At 48.6% G+C, this 24148-nt stretch overlaps 1 protein-coding gene across 2 annotated transcripts in view; it reads left to right on the forward strand.

Moving 5' to 3' along the window:
• Positions 1–585: 585 nt before the first annotated feature.
• adgrg6 (adhesion G protein-coupled receptor G6) overlaps positions 586–24148 on the forward strand; it is a 29834-nt gene continuing 6271 nt past the window's right edge. The window contains exons 1-22 of one of the 2 annotated variants that reach the window (XM_062559690.1): positions 586–826; positions 1667–1776; positions 7532–7879; positions 8818–8957; positions 9808–10087; positions 10224–10397; positions 11519–11566; positions 11944–12009; positions 20561–20646; positions 20781–20833; positions 21144–21182; positions 21289–21440; positions 21809–21920; positions 22003–22091; positions 22344–22408; positions 22494–22630; positions 22754–22919; positions 23010–23156; positions 23230–23352; positions 23548–23593; positions 23671–23774; positions 23980–24107. In XM_062559690.1, the coding sequence (XP_062415674.1) occupies positions 825–826; positions 1667–1776; positions 7532–7879; positions 8818–8957; positions 9808–10087; positions 10224–10397; positions 11519–11566; positions 11944–12009; positions 20561–20646; positions 20781–20833; positions 21144–21182; positions 21289–21440; positions 21809–21920; positions 22003–22091; positions 22344–22408; positions 22494–22630; positions 22754–22919; positions 23010–23156; positions 23230–23352; positions 23548–23593; positions 23671–23774; positions 23980–24107 (2615 nt within the window). In that variant the 5' untranslated portion in view covers positions 586–824. The remainder of the gene's footprint in view (positions 827–1666; positions 1777–7531; positions 7880–8817; positions 8958–9807; positions 10088–10223; positions 10398–11518; positions 11567–11943; positions 12010–20560; positions 20647–20780; positions 20834–21143; positions 21183–21288; positions 21441–21808; positions 21921–22002; positions 22092–22343; positions 22409–22493; positions 22631–22753; positions 22920–23009; positions 23157–23229; positions 23353–23547; positions 23594–23670; positions 23775–23979; positions 24108–24148) is intronic. The other variant, XM_062559691.1, reaches the window with a different exon arrangement.

Genomic DNA, 24148 nt, shown 5'->3' on the forward strand with positions numbered 1-24148 from the left:
CGTTTCTTTGACGTTACACAATCCTCAAAGTAGTTTCTTTACAGGCGGAGCTCCTGAGCTCGTTTACAGGAAGTGAAGCAGTTTGTTGTTTCATTGATTGTGAGTAAATGCCATGAGGCTTTTTATTCTTTATATTCATGTTTTCATCTCTAAAGCGTCCTTCATGTCCTTCATCTTGGTCTCCGGCATCGTGGATTCACTTTGTTGTGTTTTTTCTCTTTCTGTGGCTTTTTAATCAAAGTACTGAAGTATTATAAGATAAAGATACAAATGTGTCTTATAAAGAATTTACATTCCTCTCATTGTTATAACCAAGTGTTTAATTATAATGTCCTTCATTTGAGATGTGTAATACGTGGAAGTACATTAGAGATGTACTAACTAAAGCATGAATATAAAGTAGTATAGTATACAATACAACGTGTACTTAGTACTCGAGTTCAAATGAACGCTTGCTTGTTTTTTCTTCATCTAATGAGGTCATCTGGTTTTATTGTGAAAGTGTCCGAGTGGAGCGGAAGTGGCGCGCTGTGTTTGCTGCAGCTTGACCCCCCCGGAGCCTCGAACTCTCCCCCCTCAGTGGAAGAAGCATCTCCGCACAGCAGCAGCGAACCAAACCCGGGCGGGACAGCGCGTCTCCGTCGGTCCCCTCCCGCTCGTCCCCGGCCACTTGTCTCCAACGTTCGGAGCCTTTTGCGCGTCACCGAGGCGAGTTTTGGATTTTGGCGGATTTGGAGAAAAGTTTGGGCGCGACACAAAGTTCCTCGAGACGTTGAGGAGGACGAAGATGATCCTTCAAGAGGAGCAGCTGCTCCAGTGACCAGATGTGAGTCCACACATGTCCTGTGTCCTGTCGGTCTTTGTACACATTATTAATGCTCTAGATGGATGGAGATGTTGGTTCCTGGTGGTCCTCACACACATTATTAATGGCCCCATTGAGGTCCTCAGAGTCCTGAATCTTCAGATCTGGTGGTTCTGGTTCCGTCCATAAGGAAAGTGAACAGATTCGAGTGTGATCTTTAACATGAAGTTAATGTCAGGTCAATAATATGTAACCTAGAACGGATCTATAGATCTAGAGCAGTACCATCTGGGAGGAGGGGAGGGGGGAGGAAACGAGGAAACAAGATGTAGGAGTTGACAAAGAGGCTCTTTTCTTGAATGTCATGAACTTTGCGCGCTGAGATGAAACATTCTGTTGTGTTCTGCTTTAAAATTCACTACGGACCACAGAGCGACTCTATTCAATCCAATAAACCCATAAAGTCCAAACAGGACTAATATCAAGGTGGTTTGTGAACATAATGTCTTCAGAGACGAGATTCATATTATTTACATACAGATACTTTAGTGTCTCTTGGATCTCGTCCCTGATCTGATTGGCTCTGGGGCTTCTTCAGATGAGGCGTCAACACCTTGTTAGCATGTTAGCGTTTAGCTTCAGGCAGATCACATTAGTAATTTCATCTGCTGGTTTTATTTCATTTTATCAATTCGATTTATGTTCAGTCTAATTTACTATTATTTAATTATTTTTATATTCATTTTGTTTTGCTGTATTTTATCATTTAATATCTATTTCAGTATAATTAAATTGACTAATTGACTACTATTTTTTGGTGTGGGTTTCTGTTGGGACTGACGTTCTCCCCCCGCCCTGCAGGGAGCTCTGTTCCAGAGGCGGAGGAAGGAGGAGCCTCCGTCAGGTCCTCCATCAGGTCCTCCGTCAGGTCCTCCCAGTGGTCCTGCTGTGGTTCAGCCTGCACAGTAACGGTAGGATCCAAACAGGAGGTCTCAGCGTTCAGGTCTTTAATGGACTTTGAGTTGCTCTCACAGCCGAGTCTCAGTGAAACTTTGACACTGGAAGTTAGACTATTAAATATTCATCTTGTCAGCTTTTTATGATGTCATATAAACCATGATGTCATCTGCAAACGGACTCATAGACATTCCCTAGTTGGTCTGAAGTCACGTCCTCAGGAGGAAACCTCTGTTCTTTAGAGTGAAGTCAGATGCTTTAGGGCGGGGCTTCACGCTGATTGACAGGTTTCCACGATTATAGTGTATTTGGTCCCCCCCCCCCACTGAACCTGCTGTCAGTCTCCTTCATACCAGTTTGTGGGCGAGAACATTTCGTCTGTGAGAGCAAATCAACGAAATAAATGAAGCTTCATCATTAAGACAATAAGAGTCTTTTATGATGATTATAATGAAACCATGAGCTGTGCTTCTCATTTTGCTCTTTCATCACCCGCTGCATGTTCCATGTCTCCTCCAGTTCTTCTGCTGCCTCCAGGGACTTAGAACCCCCCCCCTTCCTCCAGTAACCTAGAGGACACCCCCTCCCTCCAGTGACCTAGAGGACACCCCCCCCTGCCTCCAGTGACTTATAGGACCCCCCCCTCCCTTTAGTGACTTAGAGGACCTCCCTCCCTCCAGTGACTTATGGCGCGTTTCCACCGAGCAGTACGGGTCGGGTCTGTTAACCATGATTTGGCGAGCGTTTCCACCGCCAACAGGACCCTTACTTGATGGCGCGGTATTGGACGGAAAGTAGATCGACGTCATTCGATCGCGCGAAAACTGAAAGCTAACCGCAAACAACAATGGAGACAAACAGCCGATCCTGTTCTTGCGTTTTGATATGTGGCTGTTAAAGTAAATGCTGCGCGGCGACATTGTTGCGACGGTGTTCCTTCGTGTGTTGTCTTTCCCCTTGCGGCACGCGCAAATGACGACCAATCATCGCTCTGCAGTGAGTCTAGCTCCACCCTTTAGTACCAAACAACTGTGCCAGGTACCCCAATGGATGGGTACCCAAAAAGTGGTACGGTGCGGATCTTTGGTACTTTTCTCAGTGGAGACACAAATAAAAGGGTACCGACCCGACCCGTACCGTACCGCTCAGTGGAAACGCACCATTATAGGACCCCCCCCTCCCTTTAGTGACTTAGAGGACCCCCCTCCCTCCAGTGACTTAGAGGACCCCCCTCCCTCCAGTGACTTATAGGACCCCCCCCCCCTTTAGTGACTTAGAGGACCCCCCTCCCTCCAGTGACTTATAGGACCCCCCCCTCCCTTTAGTGACTTATAGGACCCCCCCCCCCTTTAGTGACTTAGAGGACCCCCCTCCCTCCAGTGACTTATAGGACCCCCCCCTCCCTCCAGTGACTTATAGGACCCCCCCCTCCCTTTAGTGACTTAGAGGACCCCCCCCCTCCAGTGACTTAGAGGACCCCCCCCCCACCAGTGACTTAGAGGACACCCCCCCCCTCCCTTTAGTGACTTAGAGGACCCCCCCCTCCAGTGACTTAGAGGACCCCCCCCCCCACCAGTGACTTAGAGGACACCCCCCCCCTCCCTTTAGTGACTTAGAGGACCCCCCCCTCCAGTGACTTAGAGGACACCCCCCCCCCTCCCTTTAGTGACTTAGAGGACCCCCCCCTCCAGTGACTTAGAGGACCCCCCCCCCCACCAGTGACTTAGAGGACACCCCCCCCCCCCTCCAGTGACTTAGAGGACCCCCCCCCCCACCAGTGACTTAGAGGACACCCCCCCCCCCCTCCAGTGACTTAGAGGACCCCCCCTCCTCATTTCCATCCTCCATAAACACTCGTTTCCTCACTCACATTTTCCGCCTCTTTTTCTTTGAACTATCAACAAACTCACGACTCATTTCACAACTTGTAACCATGACAACGGAAACGGGAGCGTGACTGCCGTTGTCATGGTTACGGTTCTAAAACTCGTCTCCTGAAGGTTCATTTAAACCATTTATTGATCACCAATCCCTGTTATTGATGTAAAGCTCCTTTGATTGATCACTTGTTTGATCAGTTGGTGTCAGTCGTAACGTGAGAAGTTCAAGAAGTTTGGGTTCAACACACAGATGTGACACACCCACTGTGTCGGGTTGTGTCTCCAAGGAGCCAGCGGTCTCCGTGGCAACCATGTAGACACCCGAACGTCCTCATGTAGCCGCTGAGACGTGAGCCATGTAACACACTCTTGTGTTTGATCAATAGTTTCATCAATAAAGGAGGAGCTTTAAACACACACAGGTCCTCTTGTTCCTCCTCCTTCACTCCTCACCCCCCCCCCCCCCTCGGATGCCTCTCTCTATTATCTCCTAGTGAAAGACGGGAGGAGGAGGAACACCTGTGAGAGTTAAGCTCCTCCCTTGGAGCCGCTCACCTGTTCCCTCAAAACGTTTATGAAGTCCACGTCGTTGTTTCAGGTGATCAGGTGATCTTCTCTAATCCTAAGAGTTCTTCTTTAAAGTAACATTGGTTACAAAGAGAAGCCATCAGTCAGTTAGTTTATTTTCTGTAACTGCTCAGTATTTAGAAAGGTTTTATGGAGGATGAGTTGGTACCTGGTAGAAAGGAGAAGGTAAGAGAGGAGAAGCAGGAATGAGAGAGGGAGGAGAGAAAAAAGGAGAAAGGAGAGCTACACGCTGATTGACAGGTCTCTTACAGACCATAAAGAAGGGGATGCTTTAGGGCGGGGCTACACGCTGATTGACAGGTCTCCTACAGACCATAAAGAGGGGGATGCTTTAGGGCGGGGCTACACGCTGATTGACAGGTCTCTTACAGACCATAAAGAAGGGGATGCTTTAGGGCGGGGCTACACGCTGATTGACAGGTCTCTTACAGACCATAGAACATGCACACACACACACACACACACACACACAAACAAACACACACACCTTTTCCATCTCCTTCTTTCTCTATTTTAATTATTTGGTTCTGTTTGGTTCCCTCTGGTTCTTCTTGGTTCACAGCTTCCAGAGCCTCCTGGAGACCAGAGGATTAAGAGGAACTTGAGAGGAGGTTTTTTAAGGAATTGGGTGTTTTGAATTGTGTGGTTTCACACACACACACACACACACACACATCTGCCCCCCCTGCCCCCCTCTTAGTGTACACTGTGCATGCTTTATACAGCAGCATACAGGAGTCTTTGTGGTCTCCCACTCAGCAGAAACACATGTTGAAAATCAAATCAATCCTGCAGCTTCTTCTCTGCACGTTCCACCAATGAATGGATGAATATGAGAGGCGATAGAAGACAATGAACCAGAAGTAAAGACACCTCCATTGGACATATTTATGAGCTTTATCTAACTAAGGTATTGTATTGAGACCATAAAGTCAATAATAAGAAGTAGTCGTTTTCTCATAGGCTTCTATGGGAACACAGATGCTTCAGACCGATGACTTTAGATCAGTTCATGAAGTTTTACTCACTCGTAAAAGACAGAAGGACGAAACCTAATGAGAAAGAAGGGCTGAGACGGAGGGGGGAGGAGTGGTGTCTCTGTCTCTCTGTGGGAAACAATGGCCTCCGTTGATCTCGGACTCGGCCGCTTCCTCAGCCAAACCACAGCCTACGTACTGGAAACGTCACACGTGTGCTGCACGTTGCAGCCTTTTCTTCTGGTGAAAGAGGGAACCTTCGGGTGTTTCCCAACATTCACCAACAGGTCGACCCCCTGAAACGATAGAGGTCACTTCTACTACTTCGCTCTAGAAAACTAGGACTTCATTCATCTCATTTTCTACCACTGTCTTACTCTGTTGTCCTTCTGTCCCTCTGTCTTCAACTGGCGTGACCACCACTCATAAAACATGATGAAGAAACATAATAAAATAGAATGAACAGAGAAAAATGAAGAAACGTTAATAGAACACAAAGAAACAATAAGACACCTAATAAAACATAAAGAAACATGAAGAAATGTAAAGCAACAAAGAAACATAATATAATTAGGGCAGCAACTACGGATTATTGACCACAGTGTAGGAGCGTGCAAACAAAGAGGCGAGTATTCATTTTGAAGTCGAAGTTAATACAAATGTAACATCTAATCATAATAAATACATTAAATAGTAATACAAAAGTGCAAATACGTTTAAAAGTAAAGTGAAAGTGCAAGTTTTAAAAAATGACTCAAACTAGCAATACGGTGTCTGCAGGTGAGAAGCATGTTGAGGATGCTCTGTCCAGACTTCATCTGAGCGTGCACGAGCCTCTGAGGGTCAAACTCGTGCACGAGCCTCTGAGGGACAAACTCGTGCACGAGAGCTGAGTGGAGGTTAACGTTAGCTAAAGACAGGCTACGATAATTCACCCATTCACTACACTGCATTTAACATTATAGCGTTAGCATCCTCCACGAGACACCCTGTTCTCCAGCACGTGAGTGTAAACCTTATGCTAAGCTAACAAGCCTAGTGTTACTTTAGTTTAGTTAAACTTACCACGAGGAGAAGGTGTCTCCATTACGTTTTAAATGTCCCTGCGTTGCCGTGGTGATGCTGTGAAATAATGCCTCTGCTGTCTGGTTCGCTGATGAAAAAACGATTGATCTCTTCTTTACTTTGGTGCAAATAGACGATAGAAGCGATAGCGCCCCCAGCCCTTACGCTAGTGTATCGCAATGCTGAATGAAAGAGACCCGTCGCTCTGAATCTTCTTTTAAGATACGTTGCGTCTACGATTTTTCATAATCGACGTCGCCGATTACGCCGACCAATCATTGCAGCTCTAAATAAAATATAATGAAACAGAGAAATTGAAGATATACATCATATAGAGGCGCGTGTGAGGAGTCAAAGGAGCCTTTAGCGTGTCCTTTAGCGTGTCCCTTAGCGTGTCCCTTAGCGTGTCCCTTAGCGTGTCCTTTTGCGTGTCCTACTCTGCACTCCCGATACCAAGACGTTGTGATAACTAAATATTTCTCAGTCCCAAATGTTGGGGTCCAGATGGAACCGATTTTTGGTGTTGTCACGGTAACCTTTTGATGGACGATGTGTGACTCATCCCTTTATAAACATGCTCCTCCCACTCCGTCTATTTGCTGCATGCTAACAGTAACTCACCGGATACTTGAACACGACGACTGAAGTCATTCTGATCACAATGTCTTCCATGAAAATCTCCATGGCAACGTCACTCTGCATGTGCACGCTCTCTGTGTGGATTCACCAATCAACCCTCATGATTGTTGATTGTTCGGTTGATGGTTTGGTTGAGCTAGTGATTGGTGGGTTGATCCATTGACCGACTGATTGATCGATTGACTGATTCCTCTTTGGCTGCTGAATCCTCTTCCCTCCTGATTCTGGAGTCCAATCTTTCAAAGACGGTTCCTAATCGGCTCCTGCTGTGTCCTCTCGTCTTTGTCTCTGAACCCTAAAGGTCCTTTCAAGCTTCCTCATGAAAACGTCGGTCTCCGTCCTCTTTGTCCCTGAGTCTTTGATAACCAAGAGATGCACTTCCCGGCCGACTCGACCACGTTTGTCCTTGACGTCTCCCAGCTCGCCTCCTGGTCCTCTATCTATGATCTGGTCTCCTCCCCCCCTTTTACGGGTCCTGTCCTCCTCTCGTCTTGTGTCCTGTCCCCTTGTGTCCTCGTCTACTAGCACCTTGTCTTCTGAGTGATGTCACCCAACCGTTACATCTTCGGTGTTGAAGTTCACGCAATGTGTGGTCCCCCCCCCCCCGCCCTCGCCTCCAGCGCTGGGCTGCAGCTCCGCCAGCTGTAACGTGGAGCTGACGGAGGCGCAGGGGGAGTTCACGTCGCCCTGCTACCCCCAGAAATACCCCAATTCACAGGCCTGCAAGTGGAGCATGCAGGCGCCCGCGGGCTTCATCGTCCAGCTCTCCTTCCTGGACTTCGACCTGGAGGAGGCGCCGGGCTGCCTCTACGACCGGGTGCTGGTCCACGCGGGGAGCGCCGACGTCAGGTTCTGTGGGCCGACGGCCAACGGGCTGACGCTCAACTCCACGGGGAACGTGATGGAGCTGACCTTCACCTCCGACTTCAGCGTGCAGAAGAGGGGGTTCAGTGTCAGCTTCCGACACGGTAGGTTCCGGCTGCGCGGCCCGGTTCTGTCCCCCCAACGCCGCCGCGCTCTTACTTTGAAACAAATTGCATTAATAGGACGCAGGGTGCAGAGGAGCCTCCCAGAATGCACTGGGGCATCCCGCCATGGACGGGTCATTTGATGTGTTACTGCTTTATAACAATTGTGTTTTGAAATCTAACTTTAATTCACTTGCGAGTAGTCAGAAAAAAACCCAATCCTGCTGTAACTTAAATCTTAGAATGATTCATGTTCATCGTGATCGGATTTTGAGTCCGTTGTCCTACATTAATAACAACAACAATGACAACAACAATTACAACAACAACAAATAACAACAACAACAACAACAATAACCCAAAAACTTGAGTTACGCCCCAAACGTTTTTGAGTCAAACCGACATCTTAAAGATGGACCTCGTGTGTTCTCACACGAGGCGCCTTTACGCTAAAGTTCAAACTGCTCATCTTCATCATCTTCATCTTCATTCTCATCATCCTCATCACAGTCTGAGGCATCCCTGCGTGCGTGTGCTTTTGTGTGTTTGTGTCTAGAAATCTGTTGGTTATTCAAAATCCAGATGGAAAGAAACAATTTCCTGTCACTTATTTTCCTGATTTGAATCCGACTCTGTTTCATATTTGTCTCCTTCATCTCTTCGTTGCTCCTCCCTCTTCTACATTCATCTTTTTTTCTCCTTCTGTCTCTTCTTTTCACACATTTCTTGCCTCTTCGGTCTGCGCTCCGTTTCCTTTATTCGTGGTTATCTTCATTCCTCTTCTTCTGTCCTCTGTTGCTTCTTCTCTTTGTTTCTCTATTTGTGTCTTTTTGCTCCTTTTCCTTCTTGCTTGTTCTCTTCTCCGTCCTCCCTCCCTTCCTTCCTCTGCGTCCTTTCTTTTTCCTACCTCCTCCTCTTCCTCCGTCCCATGTCCCCAGTTGCCGTGGCCCTGAGGAACCAGAAGGTCACCATCTCCAGAGGAAACGCCCAGGTCGCCGAGGTCTCCGCCTCCGTTTCCGTGCCGACGCTTAGTCAGCTGACGTTGTGTTTGGAGGTGGAGCGCAGCAGCCAGAAACAGGTGTGTGTGTGACACCAAAGAGTTGAAGTATACAGATGTTATTGACTCTACTTCTGTGTAGTGACCAGCAGGGGGCGACTCCTCTGCTCCCATAGACGTCTATGAGGAAATGACTCTACTTCTGTGTAGTGACCAGCAGGGGGCGACTCCTCTGCTCCCATAGACGTCTATGAGGAAATGACTCTACTTCTGTGTAGTGACCAGCAGGGGGCGACTCCTCTGCTCCCATAGACGTCTATGAGGAAATGACTCTACTTCTGTGTAGTGACCAGCAGGGGGCGACTCCTCTGCTCCCATAGACGTCTATGAGGAAATGACTCTACTTCTGTGTAGTGACCAGCAGGGGGCGACTCCTCTGCTCCCATAGACGTCTATGAGGAAATGACTCTACTTCTGTGTAGTGACCAGCAGGGGGCGACTCCTCTGCTCCCATAGACGTCTATGAGGAAATGACTCTACTTCTGTGTAGTGACCAGCAGGGGGCGACTCCTCTGCTCCCATAGACGTCTATGAGGAAATGACTCTACTTCTGTGTAGTGACCAGCAGGGGGCGACTCCTCTGCTCCCATAGACGTCTATGAGGAAATGACTCTACTTCTGTGTAGTGACCAGCAGGGGGCGACTCCTCTGCTCCCATAGACGTCTATGAGGAAATGACTCTACTTCTCTCTTGATTTATTCCCTCAGTAAACATTGTAAACATGAGTTTATGGTCTCAGTCTCTAGTTTCAAGTCTTCTTCAATGCAGCATGATGTTCATTCGAAATTTGTCAGTCCACAAACCACTGTGTGACATCACCATGACTACGTCCCAGTTCTCAAAGTGGCAACTTGTCCCCCCCCCGACCAGAGGGAGTGGATCTTCAGCTACTACGACAGCAGCGGGATGGAGGCGCTGAGTCTGGGCTCTGACCCGTCCGGCATGAAGGTCATGGTGGACGGGGTGGTGTGTCCCGTGGACTCCATCCTGTCCCCTGCCGACTTCACGTCCTCCATGAGGCGCTACTGCCTCCTCTGGACGGCGTCTGACGGCAGAGTGGGGGTCCACTTCAACGGGAACTACTGGGCCAAGACCTGCTCCTCCTCCGCAGGCCGCTCGCTGCCGGCGGGCGGACGCTTCCGCTTAGGAGGTGAGACTCATCGCCATGGAAACGCAGGCCAAGAGGGCGAAATGCTGGTCCGGTTTACTGGGACATGGTTCAATAAAGATGGAGACATGATAACAGGGGAAGGCCTGGAAGTCAGCTCACAGCTTCTTTTCTTCAGGGCAACAAAGCTTTGACGGGAACGTCTACAACCTCCGCCTGTGGGACTACGCCATGACGGTGCAGCAGCTCAACGCGCTGAGCTGCGACGCGGTGGGCAACGTCATCGACTGGGACAACAGCCACTGGTCCATCCCGTCGGGCTCGGCCCAGACCGACGCCACGCTCAGCTGCAGTGAGTCCGCTCAGCCGATGAAACGCACCCACACACACACACACACACACACACACACACACACACAAGCTCAGCGTTGTACCGATGCAGAACTTCAAGCTCTAAACGTTTCAGCCTGTTTGCTATCAGCCTGGAAAATTGCAACCAGACTTTGGCCAAATTCATCCTCCATTCTGACTGTGGGTAGAAAAGGAACCGTGATTTATGTAGACACACACACACACACATACACACACACACACACTATCCTTTACCACCAGCAGGGGACTATCATAAAGGGGGGACCGTTCTGGTCATAAGAAAAGAATGCAAACACACACACTGAACCTACAGTGTGTGTGTCTTCACTCTGCCTCTTTAAAGCTGTTAATGAGTGTGTGGTCGCAGGAGCCACAGCGGGCCTGTGTGTGTGTGTGTGTGTGTGTGTGTGTGTGTGTGTGTGTCCTTGCATGCTTGTATACCCAGGAGACCTGCAGTGGTTTTCATGAAAATGCATGATTTTGCACAAAGCTTTCTGACACTCACAAACTAACGCACAAACACAGAGACACACAAACATAGAAGGCCCAGAGGGGGGGGGCTTCCCTGCCTTTACTAAATTAATGAATTCCAGCGTGTTGGCATCTAATTATGCAACAAAAACAAGACAACAATAACGTGACATCAATAACAACAAAGCTGAAGTACGAGAAAAAGAAGACGAGGTCAAACACAAAATAAGTGTGTTTTATATTTTAAATGAACTTAAATATATGATTCATCTCAAGGGACAAGAGACAAATGACGAGAAGTAAATGTTTAACCCTGAAGGTACAGAAGATGTTATTTCATTCATTATTTGATGCTCCAATAAAGGTTTAATGACAACTTCTAGATTCTAAAGCTTTGATATTGAGTCTGTCCTCTGACTTAATATTGTTATACATAGATTACAGTGTTAACTCCACTTATAAACATGAGATCCCTTAGTTTGGACCGTCTAATTCCTTCATGTGCTGCTCCTTCCTGGTCCACCGGACCTTTGGTTCTGAGTGCGGCCGCCTCTTGCTACTAACAATTTGATCCACTAAAAGGAGAGAGGTGGACGCTTCGCTCTCACTAATCCTTCCTTCTCTTCACAGTCTGCTTCCCGCTTTGCCTTCACGTAACCGCCGCCACGCCACCTGGTGGTGAGTGCTGCTAACACGCCGCTGTGTGTGTGTGTGTGTGTGTGTGCTTTCCCACTGGACTCTGCTCGGGGAGCTTGAGCTGAAACGAGGCTTCATGCCGTGGGAACGTTTTCCTGCACAAAGAGCCTGAAAGACAACAAAACATTTTAAATAAATTCCCTCAGTTGTGAATCATATTTTTCGACGTTGTCATGGTGACGTGACATGTTGCAGCAAAGTACCAGGTTTTTTGTCTAAGAATGTCTTATTGCGTGTTCGGTTGTATTTAGCTCCGCCCCCTCGTGTCATTTCCTGTCAACAGAAATACTGAAGTGGGTTTGAGCTTACAGGAACATCTCGTTACACACGTTCCCTAATTCACTTGATCTGTTTCGAAGGTGTCTCCCCACCCAGCAGCACAGCGCTACCTGCTAGCTGTGACTCCCCCGGACTGGGCTGCCCAGGTAGGAAAAACAAACACCTCCGAATATCACATTGCATTTAACGTTCTGCTGAAACAACATGACGTTCCATCACTGATCTTCACACCCGACACGATGAATAGAATCCGTTTGTTAAATAACAGCGTGCACGTCAGAGGTCAAAGGTCGTTTCCACGTCCTCACACTGACCTCCTGTGTGTTAAGTTGTTAAGGGCCGACATGGAGGCTCATACAATGATCCTTCCAGATGATCTCCTGAAGGAATGAAGTCAAACAGAATCAATACGAAGCAGGAAGTGAATGAATGAATGATTTCAGGGAAGCTCAGTAGATCCGAGCGGAGAGGGAAGAATCCAAAGGGTCTGGACGGAACGTAGAGGCCTCACGTGCTCTGCAGACCCTTCTGACTCGTGGCTGTAGGCTCCAGGATGGAACTGGCTTGAGCAGAAGAGAAGTCCAACCCCCCCCGGGCCGTAGCTCCGCCCTCGCCCGCTGATGGAGGAGGAATCTGTCCTCAAGTGACCCGTGTCTCCTAAGGGGCTTTGGGACCCTCTTGTGCTCAGCCAGAACCATTGACAGTGGGATTGTGGAGTCTCCCTGAGGCCACGCCCCTTTACGCCAGGAGCTCATCTGAAGCTACCAGTAAATGTCACTCCTCACGGCCTCCGGTGCTCGGGGGGCGTCGGAGGGACATTTCTCTAAAGGTCACTCACCTTGAGAAGAACCGAGCAAACGCAACCCCCGGGTTGATGGTAGTTTACTGCCCCTCTGTGGACCGGGTCCTGTTCCAGGTTCTGCACTGAAGAACGTCCTGCAGCTTCACAGCCATTCATCATGTGCTGCATCTTTCTCTCTCGACCCCCCCCCCCCCAGCTGCTTCCTCTCCCAGCGCCCCATCCACTGACTCCACTAACTCCATCCATGCTACTAATGCCATCGGCCACGGTAAGCCCCGCCCCCCCCCTCGGCCTCCAGCTGCTCTTTCACTTCCAAACGTCTCCTCCTCCTCCCTCCTTGGTTGTCCTCTTGCTTCCTCATCCCTCCGGTACTTCCTGGTTTCATTGTAGACTTCATCTGATATCTAAGAGGGTCCTTTCCTGTTCTTATGAAGAGGCTCCTATTGAAACACAAGTTGTCATGTTTGACCCTTTGGTCCTTGTGCTGGTCCTTTGTTCTCTCTATTATTCTTATTATGGACGCGGGAGAAGACTGAATATTTCACTGCATTTCAGTAATTCACTAATAAACCTTCCTGTCAGTCATATTTCCATCTGAATATCGAGATGGCAAATGTTAGTAAAATAAGGACTTTTTGTTCCTACAAAGAAACATGAAACTGGAGTAGTACCAGTACTCTTTTCAGCTGCAAGTATCCAGATGTTGGGCCGTACCTCATTTCTGCATGAAAAGCATTTTCTTTTCCATGTGTGGTGCATCTTCTTCTGCTGTATCCTTTATTTGTTGCCTCCAGTTCTCCCTCCCATCACTGCATCTCTATCCACTGCCCCCACCACTAGCATGCCACTAACCACCAGCAGCTCCACCAGCAGCTCCCTCCCCTCCGGTAAGGCTCCGTCGCCTTTGCTGCTTCGTGGGAAGTATATAGTATATATACTGTGTGTGTGTATATATATAGCTAAAAATGGTTACTATCTTTACCTTGGAGCTGTATTTAAGGGTTAACCTTACAGTGTAGCTGTATTTAAGGGTTAATAACCTTACAGTGTATATGTATTTAAGGGTTAATAACCTTACAGTGTAGCTTTATGTAAGGGTTAATAACCTTACAGTGTAGCTGTATTTAAGGGTTAATAACCTTACAGTGTAGCTGTATTTAAGGGTTAATAACCTTACAGTGTAGCTTTATTTAAGGGTTAATAACCTTACAGTGTAGCTGTATTTAAGGGTTAATAACCTTACAGTGTAGCTTTATTTAAGGGTTAATAACCTTACAGTGTAGCTTTATTTAAGGGTTAATAACCTTACAGTGTAGCTTTATTTTAGGGTTAATAACCTTACTGTGTAGCTTTATTTAAGGGTTAATAACCTTACAGTGTAGCTTTATTTAAGGGTTAATAACCTTACAGTGTAGCTTTATTTAAGGGTTAATAACCTTACAGTGTAGCTTTATTTAAGGGTTAATAACCTTACAGTGTAGCTGTATTTAAGGGTTAATAACCTTACAGTGTAGCTGTATTTAAGGGTTAATAACCTTACAGTGTATCTGTATTTAAGGGTTAATAACCTTACAGTGTAGCTTTATTTAAGGGTTAATAACCTTACAGTGTAGCTTTATTTAAGGGAGCCGTGTTTTAGCCTAATCAGAATCCCTGTGTTTCAATGCCGAATACAAAACTGCCTCAGAGGGCTTTACGGTACACATGCAGCATCCTCTGACCTTTGACCCTCACATCGGCACAGGAAAAGGTCTTTGATGGGGAGAAAAGGGAAGAAGCCACAGAGGAGGGTCCATCTGTCAGCATGTCATGTGCACAGAATGATCTACGTAAAGATGTTCAATACGATTTTACGGTGAAGCTTTCCTCAGAGTTCATGTTGCTGAATTCATTCATTCATCCAGTACACACTGACTGCTCAAAGATCTGAATGGAAAACACTTTGAGGCGTTTGGCACATCAGTGCACATTGTCCCCCCAGCTTCCTGATATTATCTTTATATATATTATATTTATGTTCCCTGTAGCCCAACAGACTCCCGGCAGCACGCTGGCTGGTTCCTCTGCTACCTTTAACCCCCCAGCTACTAACCCGGCAGAGGGTAAGAGCCCACTGCAGCAGTCAAGCTGAATGAATGTAGAACGCTCATTTAGAACTAGAAGATTAAATTCACTTTATTGAATATGAATATTAAACCTAGGGCTCGATGTTGGACAATGGACACACTAAGCAGGAGCTATTGTTTAATCATATTGGTAAATAACTGCATCTGATTGGCTGGTTAGAGCCCTGGGTATTAGGATGCTCTAACCGCACTCTGGATAATGTGTTCTTATTATATTAATTATTAATATAAATGTTTTATGTTTACATTTTTACATTCACTGTAAAAGTACAAAAATACAATAAGAAATGCTGTGAAAAGTTGATCCATTTCTGTTGGAGAAATATTCTATCAATTCCTTTGGCATATATTCCTATAAAACTTGAGTATAGATAGAATATGGATCTATTTATCATAATAATGATAAGCTAAGGCTCTCTGTTACATATATGGTTAAACAGCCAGAGGTTGATCCAGGCCGAGACCGAGGTTTCAGACCTTTAATCAAACTGCAAAGCCTAAACGTCCTGGTCCTGATGAGTCCTTCCCGCCCTCTCACTCCGTCCTTCACTCGCTTCCTTCTCTCTCATCCTGATGCTTGTCTCCACAGCAACTACTCCTGCACCTGAGTCAGTAACTAACCAACCAGCCACTAACACAGCTGCTACTGCTGCTTCCTCTCCAGGTGAGAGGCACATGAACCTTCAGCATCCATCGCTCTTCTCCTCGTTCGTCTTATCATCTTTTTATGCTTTTGTTGATGAAGAAAATGTTTCTCTTCTTCAGCGTTGCCTTGTTTCACATCCATGAATCTCCTCTTACTAAAGAGGATCAACCACTGATTATTGTTTTTAATGAAATCACATTTTAATGAATTAGTCGTATTTAATCCTTCATATCTCTGTGATTAGATTCTGTTCAGGTTCTTGGTTTCATTTTCGGTGCCTGTGGTACTAATCTCCTCTCATGTGGGTCATTCATAACAATCTTTATTCCAATGGTTATTTTCTCTGACTAGAAAAGAGAATCAGGATATTCGTAATCAAGGTTCAGTTTTATTATCTGACCACATGTTGTATCAGGTTCTTATCTCCATTGTGTTTACCACTGCTTTTACATTATGTCTTTTGTGCGAGAATACTATGTTTATGATTTGTAACCTGCTTTTTCACCATAATGGCGTCTGGTTTGATGTGCCGTGCCCGGGTGACAGCGAGGTCTCCAACCAAAGCTCCTGCTGGTCTAGTTCCTCCTGAGAGCCCGGCTCCCCAGTCCGAGCCTCTGAGGAGACGCCGGCATGCTGTTGGTTCCTCCATTTCTCATGGACCGGGACCTCCAGCGACCATCAGACAGACCAGGGCAGCCTTCATACCCCGCCCCCCTGGGAAAGCCTCTCATGGCAGGTCCATGGTATCCAGGCACTCGGCTCCATCCCAAACCCCTGGTCTCCCAGATAAAGCATATGAACCAAGACTTTCAGCACCAGGGCCTGGTTCCCAAGTTCCACCTGAACCGTCTCGCCCGGGACCTCAGGCCTTCCTCCCCAGACCGAGCCGCCAGCGCAGCTCCAAGACCCCCCTAGGGTTCATCTCCACGCCTTTGATCTGGCCGGGGAGAAAGAGGCCGACCGGAGGAATACGCCCGGCTTCCACCAGTGCGCCGCCCAGGCCGGTGGTTCACGTCACAAAACCTGCTCGGCCCGCCGGACTCGGATACACAGCCGGGCCTTTGTACACGGCGTCAGCAGGGGCATTCAAACACGCAGCTGGGTTCATAAGTTCAACACATATTCCGTGGAATCCCATGGTTACGACAAATCCATGGTTACTTTCTACTTTACGAACAAACTTTGCCCACTCGGTAACAACTCGAGACTCAAAAGGCCCCACTGAAGCGTCCCAGGAGCTATATCCATCTCAACCAAGAGGCGAGGTGTCTGATGCGAAGGAATCGACTCCATCTTTCTCATCGTCGTCGTCACTGCTTAGCAACAGAAAGAACAAACCTGGAGCGCCGCAGTGGTCGCCGCTGAGTGCAAGCAGTGGGGAAAACCCAACAGGTGCTGCAGTGGATGATTACTCATCGGGGTCCGATCCGTACGACTCAACGGAGCTCACCGGCACCTTCGAGGTGTACGAGTTTGAGGCTGCGTACACATCGGATGAGGCCGGCACAAGCCATCAATCACGCAACGGATCCGTCCCTCGTGCTCCCGAGGGAGGGGGTGAACACACTCACAGTGGTTTGGAAAGACTGGCCGGTGGAACGGTTGAGGTTCCATTCGTCAGCAGCTCTCAGATTCCCACACCAGAGATGACAGAAGCTCAAGTTGACCGAAGTGTCCTGAAGAACACTGATCCAAGTGGACAAAAGGCAGAGGAAGTGTCCTACACACACGCTGTTACTCGTCCACTGGACACATCGACTTTTAAACCAACCCCGTCTCCCTCCAGGCCCTCGCTCTCTGGACTGATAAACAATTTATTCACCGCTCATCATACACCCTCCACCCCTTCTTCTAATACGTCTCCATTCCTCCTTGATATTCAACAATACTCCTCACCTACCCCCCTCTCCACCTTTTTTCCTTCTCCTTCCTCTTTGTTCTTTAACTCCTCGAATGCCATCACTCCTGATTCTGTCTCCGCTGCTACTTTCCAAACTCCGTCCCCCCTCCTCCTTTACTCCTCTAATACCCTCGTTCCTCCTCCATCTTCTCCTCTCCGCCAGTCCAACACTCTTCCAGCTGAACAAAGGCCTTCAGAAACAGATGTTGTTGAATCTTCGCACATCAGAGTTAGTGTGAACTATCCACCTTCTGTGTTGTCATTTTCTTCTCTGTCCTCGAACCTTCAAAGAGACTTTGTTGTGAGGAGGGTTGACCCAGAACCCTCGATGACACTTCCTTTCTTTTCTAAAGCTCCAACTGAATCACAGATGCCAGGTGTTGATGCTGCGCCGCTCCCTGAATACAAGTTAGTATCTTCTGAAGAGTCCACTAACGGCCAATCGGAAGCTTTGAGAAGCCAGCTACCTGACTCAGAGAGTACTCGTCCCGTTGATGTGCAGATAGGCCCATCTGGTCTTGTAGACGCCTCCTTCCGTCAAATTGAGCCAACTCCATCAGGATTACCTTTTGAGAGTTTGGCATCTAGATCTGCGGGGCCATCACCAGATTTACCCCCTCAAACGCACCCAGAGGTCTTGTGGCCTTCTTCTAAAACAGCCAGTCTGTCAGGCCAGTTGGTCCCCCTGAGGGACGACTGGTGTCCAGACATCGTCTCTGCATCTGTGTCAGCAGGCGTCACGTGGGCCTCTGAGCTCACGCCGGCTCTGCCGCAGGAAAATATTGGCCGAACGGCATATTTACGCTCGGCTCCTTCGCCTTCTTCATCCTCACACCTCTTCCTCTCACCCTGGAGTCCCTTTTCCCATCACCCTGACAACCTGTCACTCACTTCAGAAGCTTCAGAAGCTCTTTTTGTTGCCAGGGGGAGAGAATGGACAGCGGGACAGGAAACCTCGCTGTCCTCCTTCTCCGATCCCCTCGCCGAGGAGCCGCTTCTCTTGGCTCTGACATCTTCATCCGGGTCACAGGGTGGGAGCTTTTCACCCTCTATTCTGCCATCTTGTTCTCCTGCAGCTACCCTGGCACCTCCTTTCCTTCAACGGTCTGCCACCTACCTCGTCTCCTCCCTTGGTCTCTCATCTTTAATCCCCCCTTCTCCTCCTTCCTTGCTCCCTGGCCGGTTGGCAGTGTCAGCCAGCCAGGGAGTGGCAGAAATGGTCTCCTTCCACCAGCCAACAATGACTCAAAGCCCCTCGGTCCACCAATTAACGTCCTCCCAAAGATCCACCACGTACCCGTCAACCCGGCAGCTCACCACACTCAGCCAATCGCTTCCCCTCTCTGATGACCCACTAAAACCCAGCCTCACCAACTCACAAACAGCAGGCGCTTCCAGGTTTGTTCCTCATCAAGTACCGTTGCCCTCCAATAACGTCTCTGCAGCTGTAAAGCTGTCGGCTTTATTCCACCCTGTTGTTCCAAAGATACACCCGGCGGACGAACCAGCCTCTGCTCTGGAGCCGGTTTCTCCATCGGTAAGCACCAGGGGGGGCGACCCCCCTTTGAAAGCTCCAGAAGCTCAATCGTTTACCCCCCCTGCCCTCCCCTCTGCTGCAGCATCAACAAATCCCCCTGGTACTACAATTCCTCAGAACCCCCTGCACACTTCTGGCTTCTATGTTCCCCCATCGGCGCCAGGCTCCGACCCCCCCACCGCGTCCTCGGGTCAGGCGTGGATCTCTGCGGCGGGAGAGCTCCCCCCTCCAGGCGGAGACAACCACTTATCAGACACAGCAGGCCTAGAATACGTCTCTGGGACCGGCAAAGACTCCAAAAAGACAAACGCCACCACGGCTAAAAATGCTTCCGCTCTGAAGGAGGATGGCGGTTCTGAAGCCTCTCGGGGGGCCACAAGTCCACATCTCACCGCAGGCTCAGTGACAAAACCCGGGTCCATCCCGAGTGGGTGGGTTCCCGCTGGGGAGGGCCACCGTTCCCCTACCCCCCCTCGTGTGCCCAGCGCTCACCAGTCCGTAGCCACAAAGAGCCCCCCCCCTGCATCGGCCGCTAGCGGACTCGGCCTCACGGAGGTCACATGGCCCGCGTTGCCGTGCCAATGTAAACATCGCTTTCATTTTACGTGTCTGTGTGGACTGTCATCGGGGAACAGTATGTCAAGCAGCCTCAACCAACCGTAGACGTAGAAAAGCCCGAGAACAATCAGCCTCATGCACGCGAGGAGCAAATTACACCAAGTGGGTTCAGTCCTAAAGTCTTTATGTGCAGAGACAAACTCAAGCGTTGGCTTGGTGCTCCCATTGGGGACAGCTATGTTTCACAGGTGTCTTCTTGTCATAAATCACCAAACTGGTTTGAATGGGAGCGTTTCTCTGCAGCCCAAAAATAAATAAATGAATAAATCACTTGTAATTCAGGTGTCCACAGACTTTAGGCCACATTTAAGCTTGATTGATGTATGAAAGCTGGTGGATATTTTTATCGGTACGTTTCACTTTTTAAAGATTTTAAGACTGAACATGTGAATAGTTACTCGTGGTTGGGTGCATCTCCCGTCTGTCCCGTAGTGGTTGATGGTCGTAGCGATCCATCAGGTGATCAGATCAGTGATCTGTGATTGGTCCGTCATGGTTCTGGGTGCTCTGTAGTACTTAAAGTCAAGTTGTCCAATCAGCTTCTGATTCTTACCTCTGTATTTACATGTTTCTCTCTTTTATCTGTGAAACATTACAACATGAACCAGAGAAACTAGTTTTACCCACCAATCAATTGTCCTCTTTTAAGCCTTAGTAGCATAACTAACTGCTGTAGAGCGACACCTAGTGGCCAATGTGGCACATAGCAGGAGAGCTGAGAGCCCATGAGTCCATTGATTGATCCAATCAACAGGAGGAAGACATCCACGTCCTCTTTGTCCCTCCGGTCCAAATTCATCTCAAAGATTCAACTCACTAAGGAAAAGAAACGTTAAAAAGAAACTTTACAATGGACAAAAAAAATGAAACCTTGGGTTCTAAGTTGAGCTTTAAGTAAGCAGATCAAAGTAAAGACAATGCATGAATTCATAACTCCACCTGCTCCATCACCTCCTGCTATGAGTCACAGAGGAGGAAGAAATTGAAGAACAGGACTTCTATTATCTGATGAACGATTATCACCCCCCCCCCCCTCTCTCTCTCTCTCTCTCTCTCTCTCTCCTGCAGAAGGTTCCTTCTACCGGGTTTCCCTGGTGGTGGATGGCGGCGTGGCGTTGACCTGGGCTGAGGTGGAGCGAGCTGTGGCTTTGTGGGTAAGAGGAGTTCTTGGTCTTTTGGCAGAAGCAGCCATGGGGGCCTGAATCGCCCCCCTGGGGCCTCCGGAGGTATCCATTGGGACCTGGTTGAGCCCCTCTCTCTCTAATAGATCTCCTTTTTCTTCTTGCAGCTCAATCAAACCTTTCAGAGCTGGACCCATGTCGTCTACGTGGACTCCATCAGGTATATATATTTATATATTTATATGATATACTGTATCTCTGCAGCAGCATCTCTGGTAACACAAACAGGTTCATTCTCAGCAGCCTCCGAACCTTCTAATGACGTCACAGAAGTCCTCTGGTTGGATAAATTCGGGTAGAATTTGGAAGTTAAAGGACAGTTGACATTTTTGGGTCCATTCATTTTCCTGCTGTGACAATTTCACCCAAATGTCCGATGAGATGAAGTAGTGAGACGGTACTTTTAGAGGAGTACTTCTGATCCACCACATCACTGTACATCTTAAACGTCCTGCATGTTTCCTCCTCAGTGTGGAGGCGGGTTCTCTGAGCGGAGGAAGCCCCACCAGGTCAGACCTTCACATTCGTTACTGGTGTGATGTCATCAGGTCGCCATGGGTCACGTGACCTCCTGATGGTGTCAGCAGTTCACCTCTGTTCTGTTCTGGTCTCCAGCTTCTGGTGCCGGGCCCTGCTGGTCTACTACCACAGTACCAACGAGAGCCTGGGGGGCCCCGCCCTCTCCGCCAGGCTGTCCTCCAGGGAGGGGCTCCTGGGGGGGGGCGAGCTGCAGATCGTACCGGCCTCCATTGACGTCCATGTAGTGGGTAGGACTCTTTACTCTACTGTGTACTCTACTCTAAAGTACTTTACTCTTTGTGTACTTTACTCTAATGTACTTTACTCTACTGTGTACTCTACTCTAAAGTACTTTACTCTTTGTGTACTTTACTCTAATGTACTTTACTCTACTGTGTACTCTCATCTACTTTACAATGAATCCCCTCGAGACAACTCAATCACACTATTGTTTACTTATAGATATATATTATATTTGCACTATTTTTTTATGTAGTTTACTGCATTTACCATTATTCTATTTATTTTTGTAAATCTTGCATTGTTATATTTCTAATTTTGGTTATTTTTTACTTGATATATGAATGCTGCTGTAGTGATTATTAATCTTCTTCAGAGAACTGTGCAGAAGAGAAGCTGCTGCACCACCGCTGGCCTGAGAGCCGACCGAGTGTGACCCGCTACCTGCCCTGCTTCCCCAACAAGGACCAGAGCACCTCCAGGACCTGGTAGCACGCACACACACACACACACACACACACATGCAGACACACACACACACACTAACGTGTGTCCCCTTGTTGGTCTCAGTCTCATCAGCACACAGAACCTCTCTTCCTATTGGTCGACGGCTGACGCCTCAAACTGCACCGACATCGACAGCATTGTGGTGTCAGCAGGTACGCCCAGCAGCCAATCAGAGCGCCCCGCTGAGGGTCAGCTGTCATTGACACCTTAACAATACAAAAAGGCTTCAAGCGAAGACACGTATGAAATATACAGTTACATCCTCCCTCACAGAAGAAGAGGAGGAAGCCTTTGTCATCCTCATGTTTATTATTGATTGAGAAGATGATGGTTTGTCTTTTGTGTTGAAGCTCCAAAGTTTAGTCAACAAAACTCTATTTACATATTTCTCTCTCTTTTTTTAGAGAACGCCGCTGAGGTGGCGTCGCAGCTCGCCGTCATCACCAACAACCAGCTGTCCGATGAGGAGGTGGGGGCGGGCCCTCTGGGCTGACTTCCTGTGAGGAAGAGCCTCACCCGGCTGCTTTTCATCGGCTGCTCTTCTTCCTCCTCAGGTGTCCAAGGTGGTGACGAAGGTGAAGCAGCTGGTGAACGTGGCGGAGATCAACAGCTTGTTGGCCTCCACCGTGGTCACCATCATCTCCAACGTGATGAGCAGCTCCGAGACGATGCTCGCTGCCTCCTCCGACAAGTACGGTGTACTCTAGTGTACTCTAGTGTAGTATACTGTGTACTCTACTGTGTACTCTCTTGTACTATTGAGTGTCTCAATGTGTCTCTATATTCACTCTACGTCTTGGCTCCTCCCCCTCAGAGCGCTGAAGACCGTAGACGAGTTGGTTCAGAAGATCCAGTTTGAGGGTTCGTCCATCAGCATCACCTCCAGACACCTGGCCGTGGGGATCTCCACCCTGGACGCCTCCGAGTTTAATGGGACCTCCTTCAGCGCCTTCATGGCTCCAAATACCACCCACCCACAGGTAACCACCCCTCACAGGTCACGCCCCCCAAAGGCAGGTAATTCTTCTGTCCCTGTGTCCTCCTCCATCACCTGTCCATCCACCCCCCAGATTGATTTCCAGTCAGGGAGGAGTAACCCTCTGGCTCAGGTGAGTCTTCCTGCGTCTCTTCTGTCCAACGCGGTGCTGACAGAAGAAGAGAGATCTTCTCTGTCCAGGATCAACTTCATGTTCTTCAGCAGCACAAACCTTTTCCAGGTGAGGCTCGTCGTTAAAACGGCCGATTATCCCGATCAATGAATACGATCAATAACCCAATCGCCTCTCGCAGAAGGAGCAGGACGGGCGCTCGCTGAACAGCTTCGTGGTGGCGAGCAGCGTGGGGAACTTATCCATCCGAGACCTGAAGGACCCGGTGGAGATCCAGATCGCTCATCTGTCTGAGCACCTGCAGGTGTGTGTGTGTGTGTGCGCCTGTGGCCTGTGGACAAGTCATGTGATCACATACAGTATATTAAACATGATTTTCACGTTTGGGAACCAAAGTGATTATTTGGTTTTGTTTTCTTGTTTTATTTTATTTGTAAATACCTGATGACTTCTTCTTCTTCTTTTTTCAATGCCTCTTCTTCCTCTTCTCTCCTCACAGACCCACCTGAATCCCGTCTGCATGTTCTGGGACTTCAGCATGAGCGGTGAGTCCCATTCAGCTCCGTCAGCTCCTGTGAAGCAGTGATGGAGCTGTGATGTAAAACCTGTAAACCGCCACCAGGGGGAGCCGGAGGCTGGAATGCAGACGGCTGCAGAACCACAGAGTCCTCCAGCAACCGGACCGTCTGCCTGTGTGACCACCTGACCCACTTCGGCATCCTCATGGTGGGACTTCCTCCTCCTCCTTCTCCTCCTCCATCACCTCACCACCCTCCTCTCTGTCTACAGGACCTCTTCTTCCTCCTTCTCTTCTCTCCTCCCTCCTCCATCCCTTCACCATCCTCATCTCCATCTGTAGGACCTCTGCTCCTCTTCCTTCTCCTCTTCTCTCCTCCCTCCTCCATCTCCTCACCATCCTCTCCGTCCGCAGGACATTTCTGGAGCTTCTCCCCACATCGACTCGGAGAACAACCGGATCCTGACCTTCATCTCCTACGTCGGCTGCGGTATCTCCGCCATCTTCTCCGCTGCCACGCTGCTCACCTACGTCGCCTTTGAGTAAGTCAGCTGACGTTGAGTGACGTAGAGTTTGTGACGCT

This window comes from Pungitius pungitius, chromosome 20 (assembly GCF_949316345.1).
Source record: "Pungitius pungitius chromosome 20, fPunPun2.1, whole genome shotgun sequence".
Taxonomy (NCBI): domain Eukaryota; kingdom Metazoa; phylum Chordata; class Actinopteri; order Perciformes; family Gasterosteidae; genus Pungitius; species Pungitius pungitius.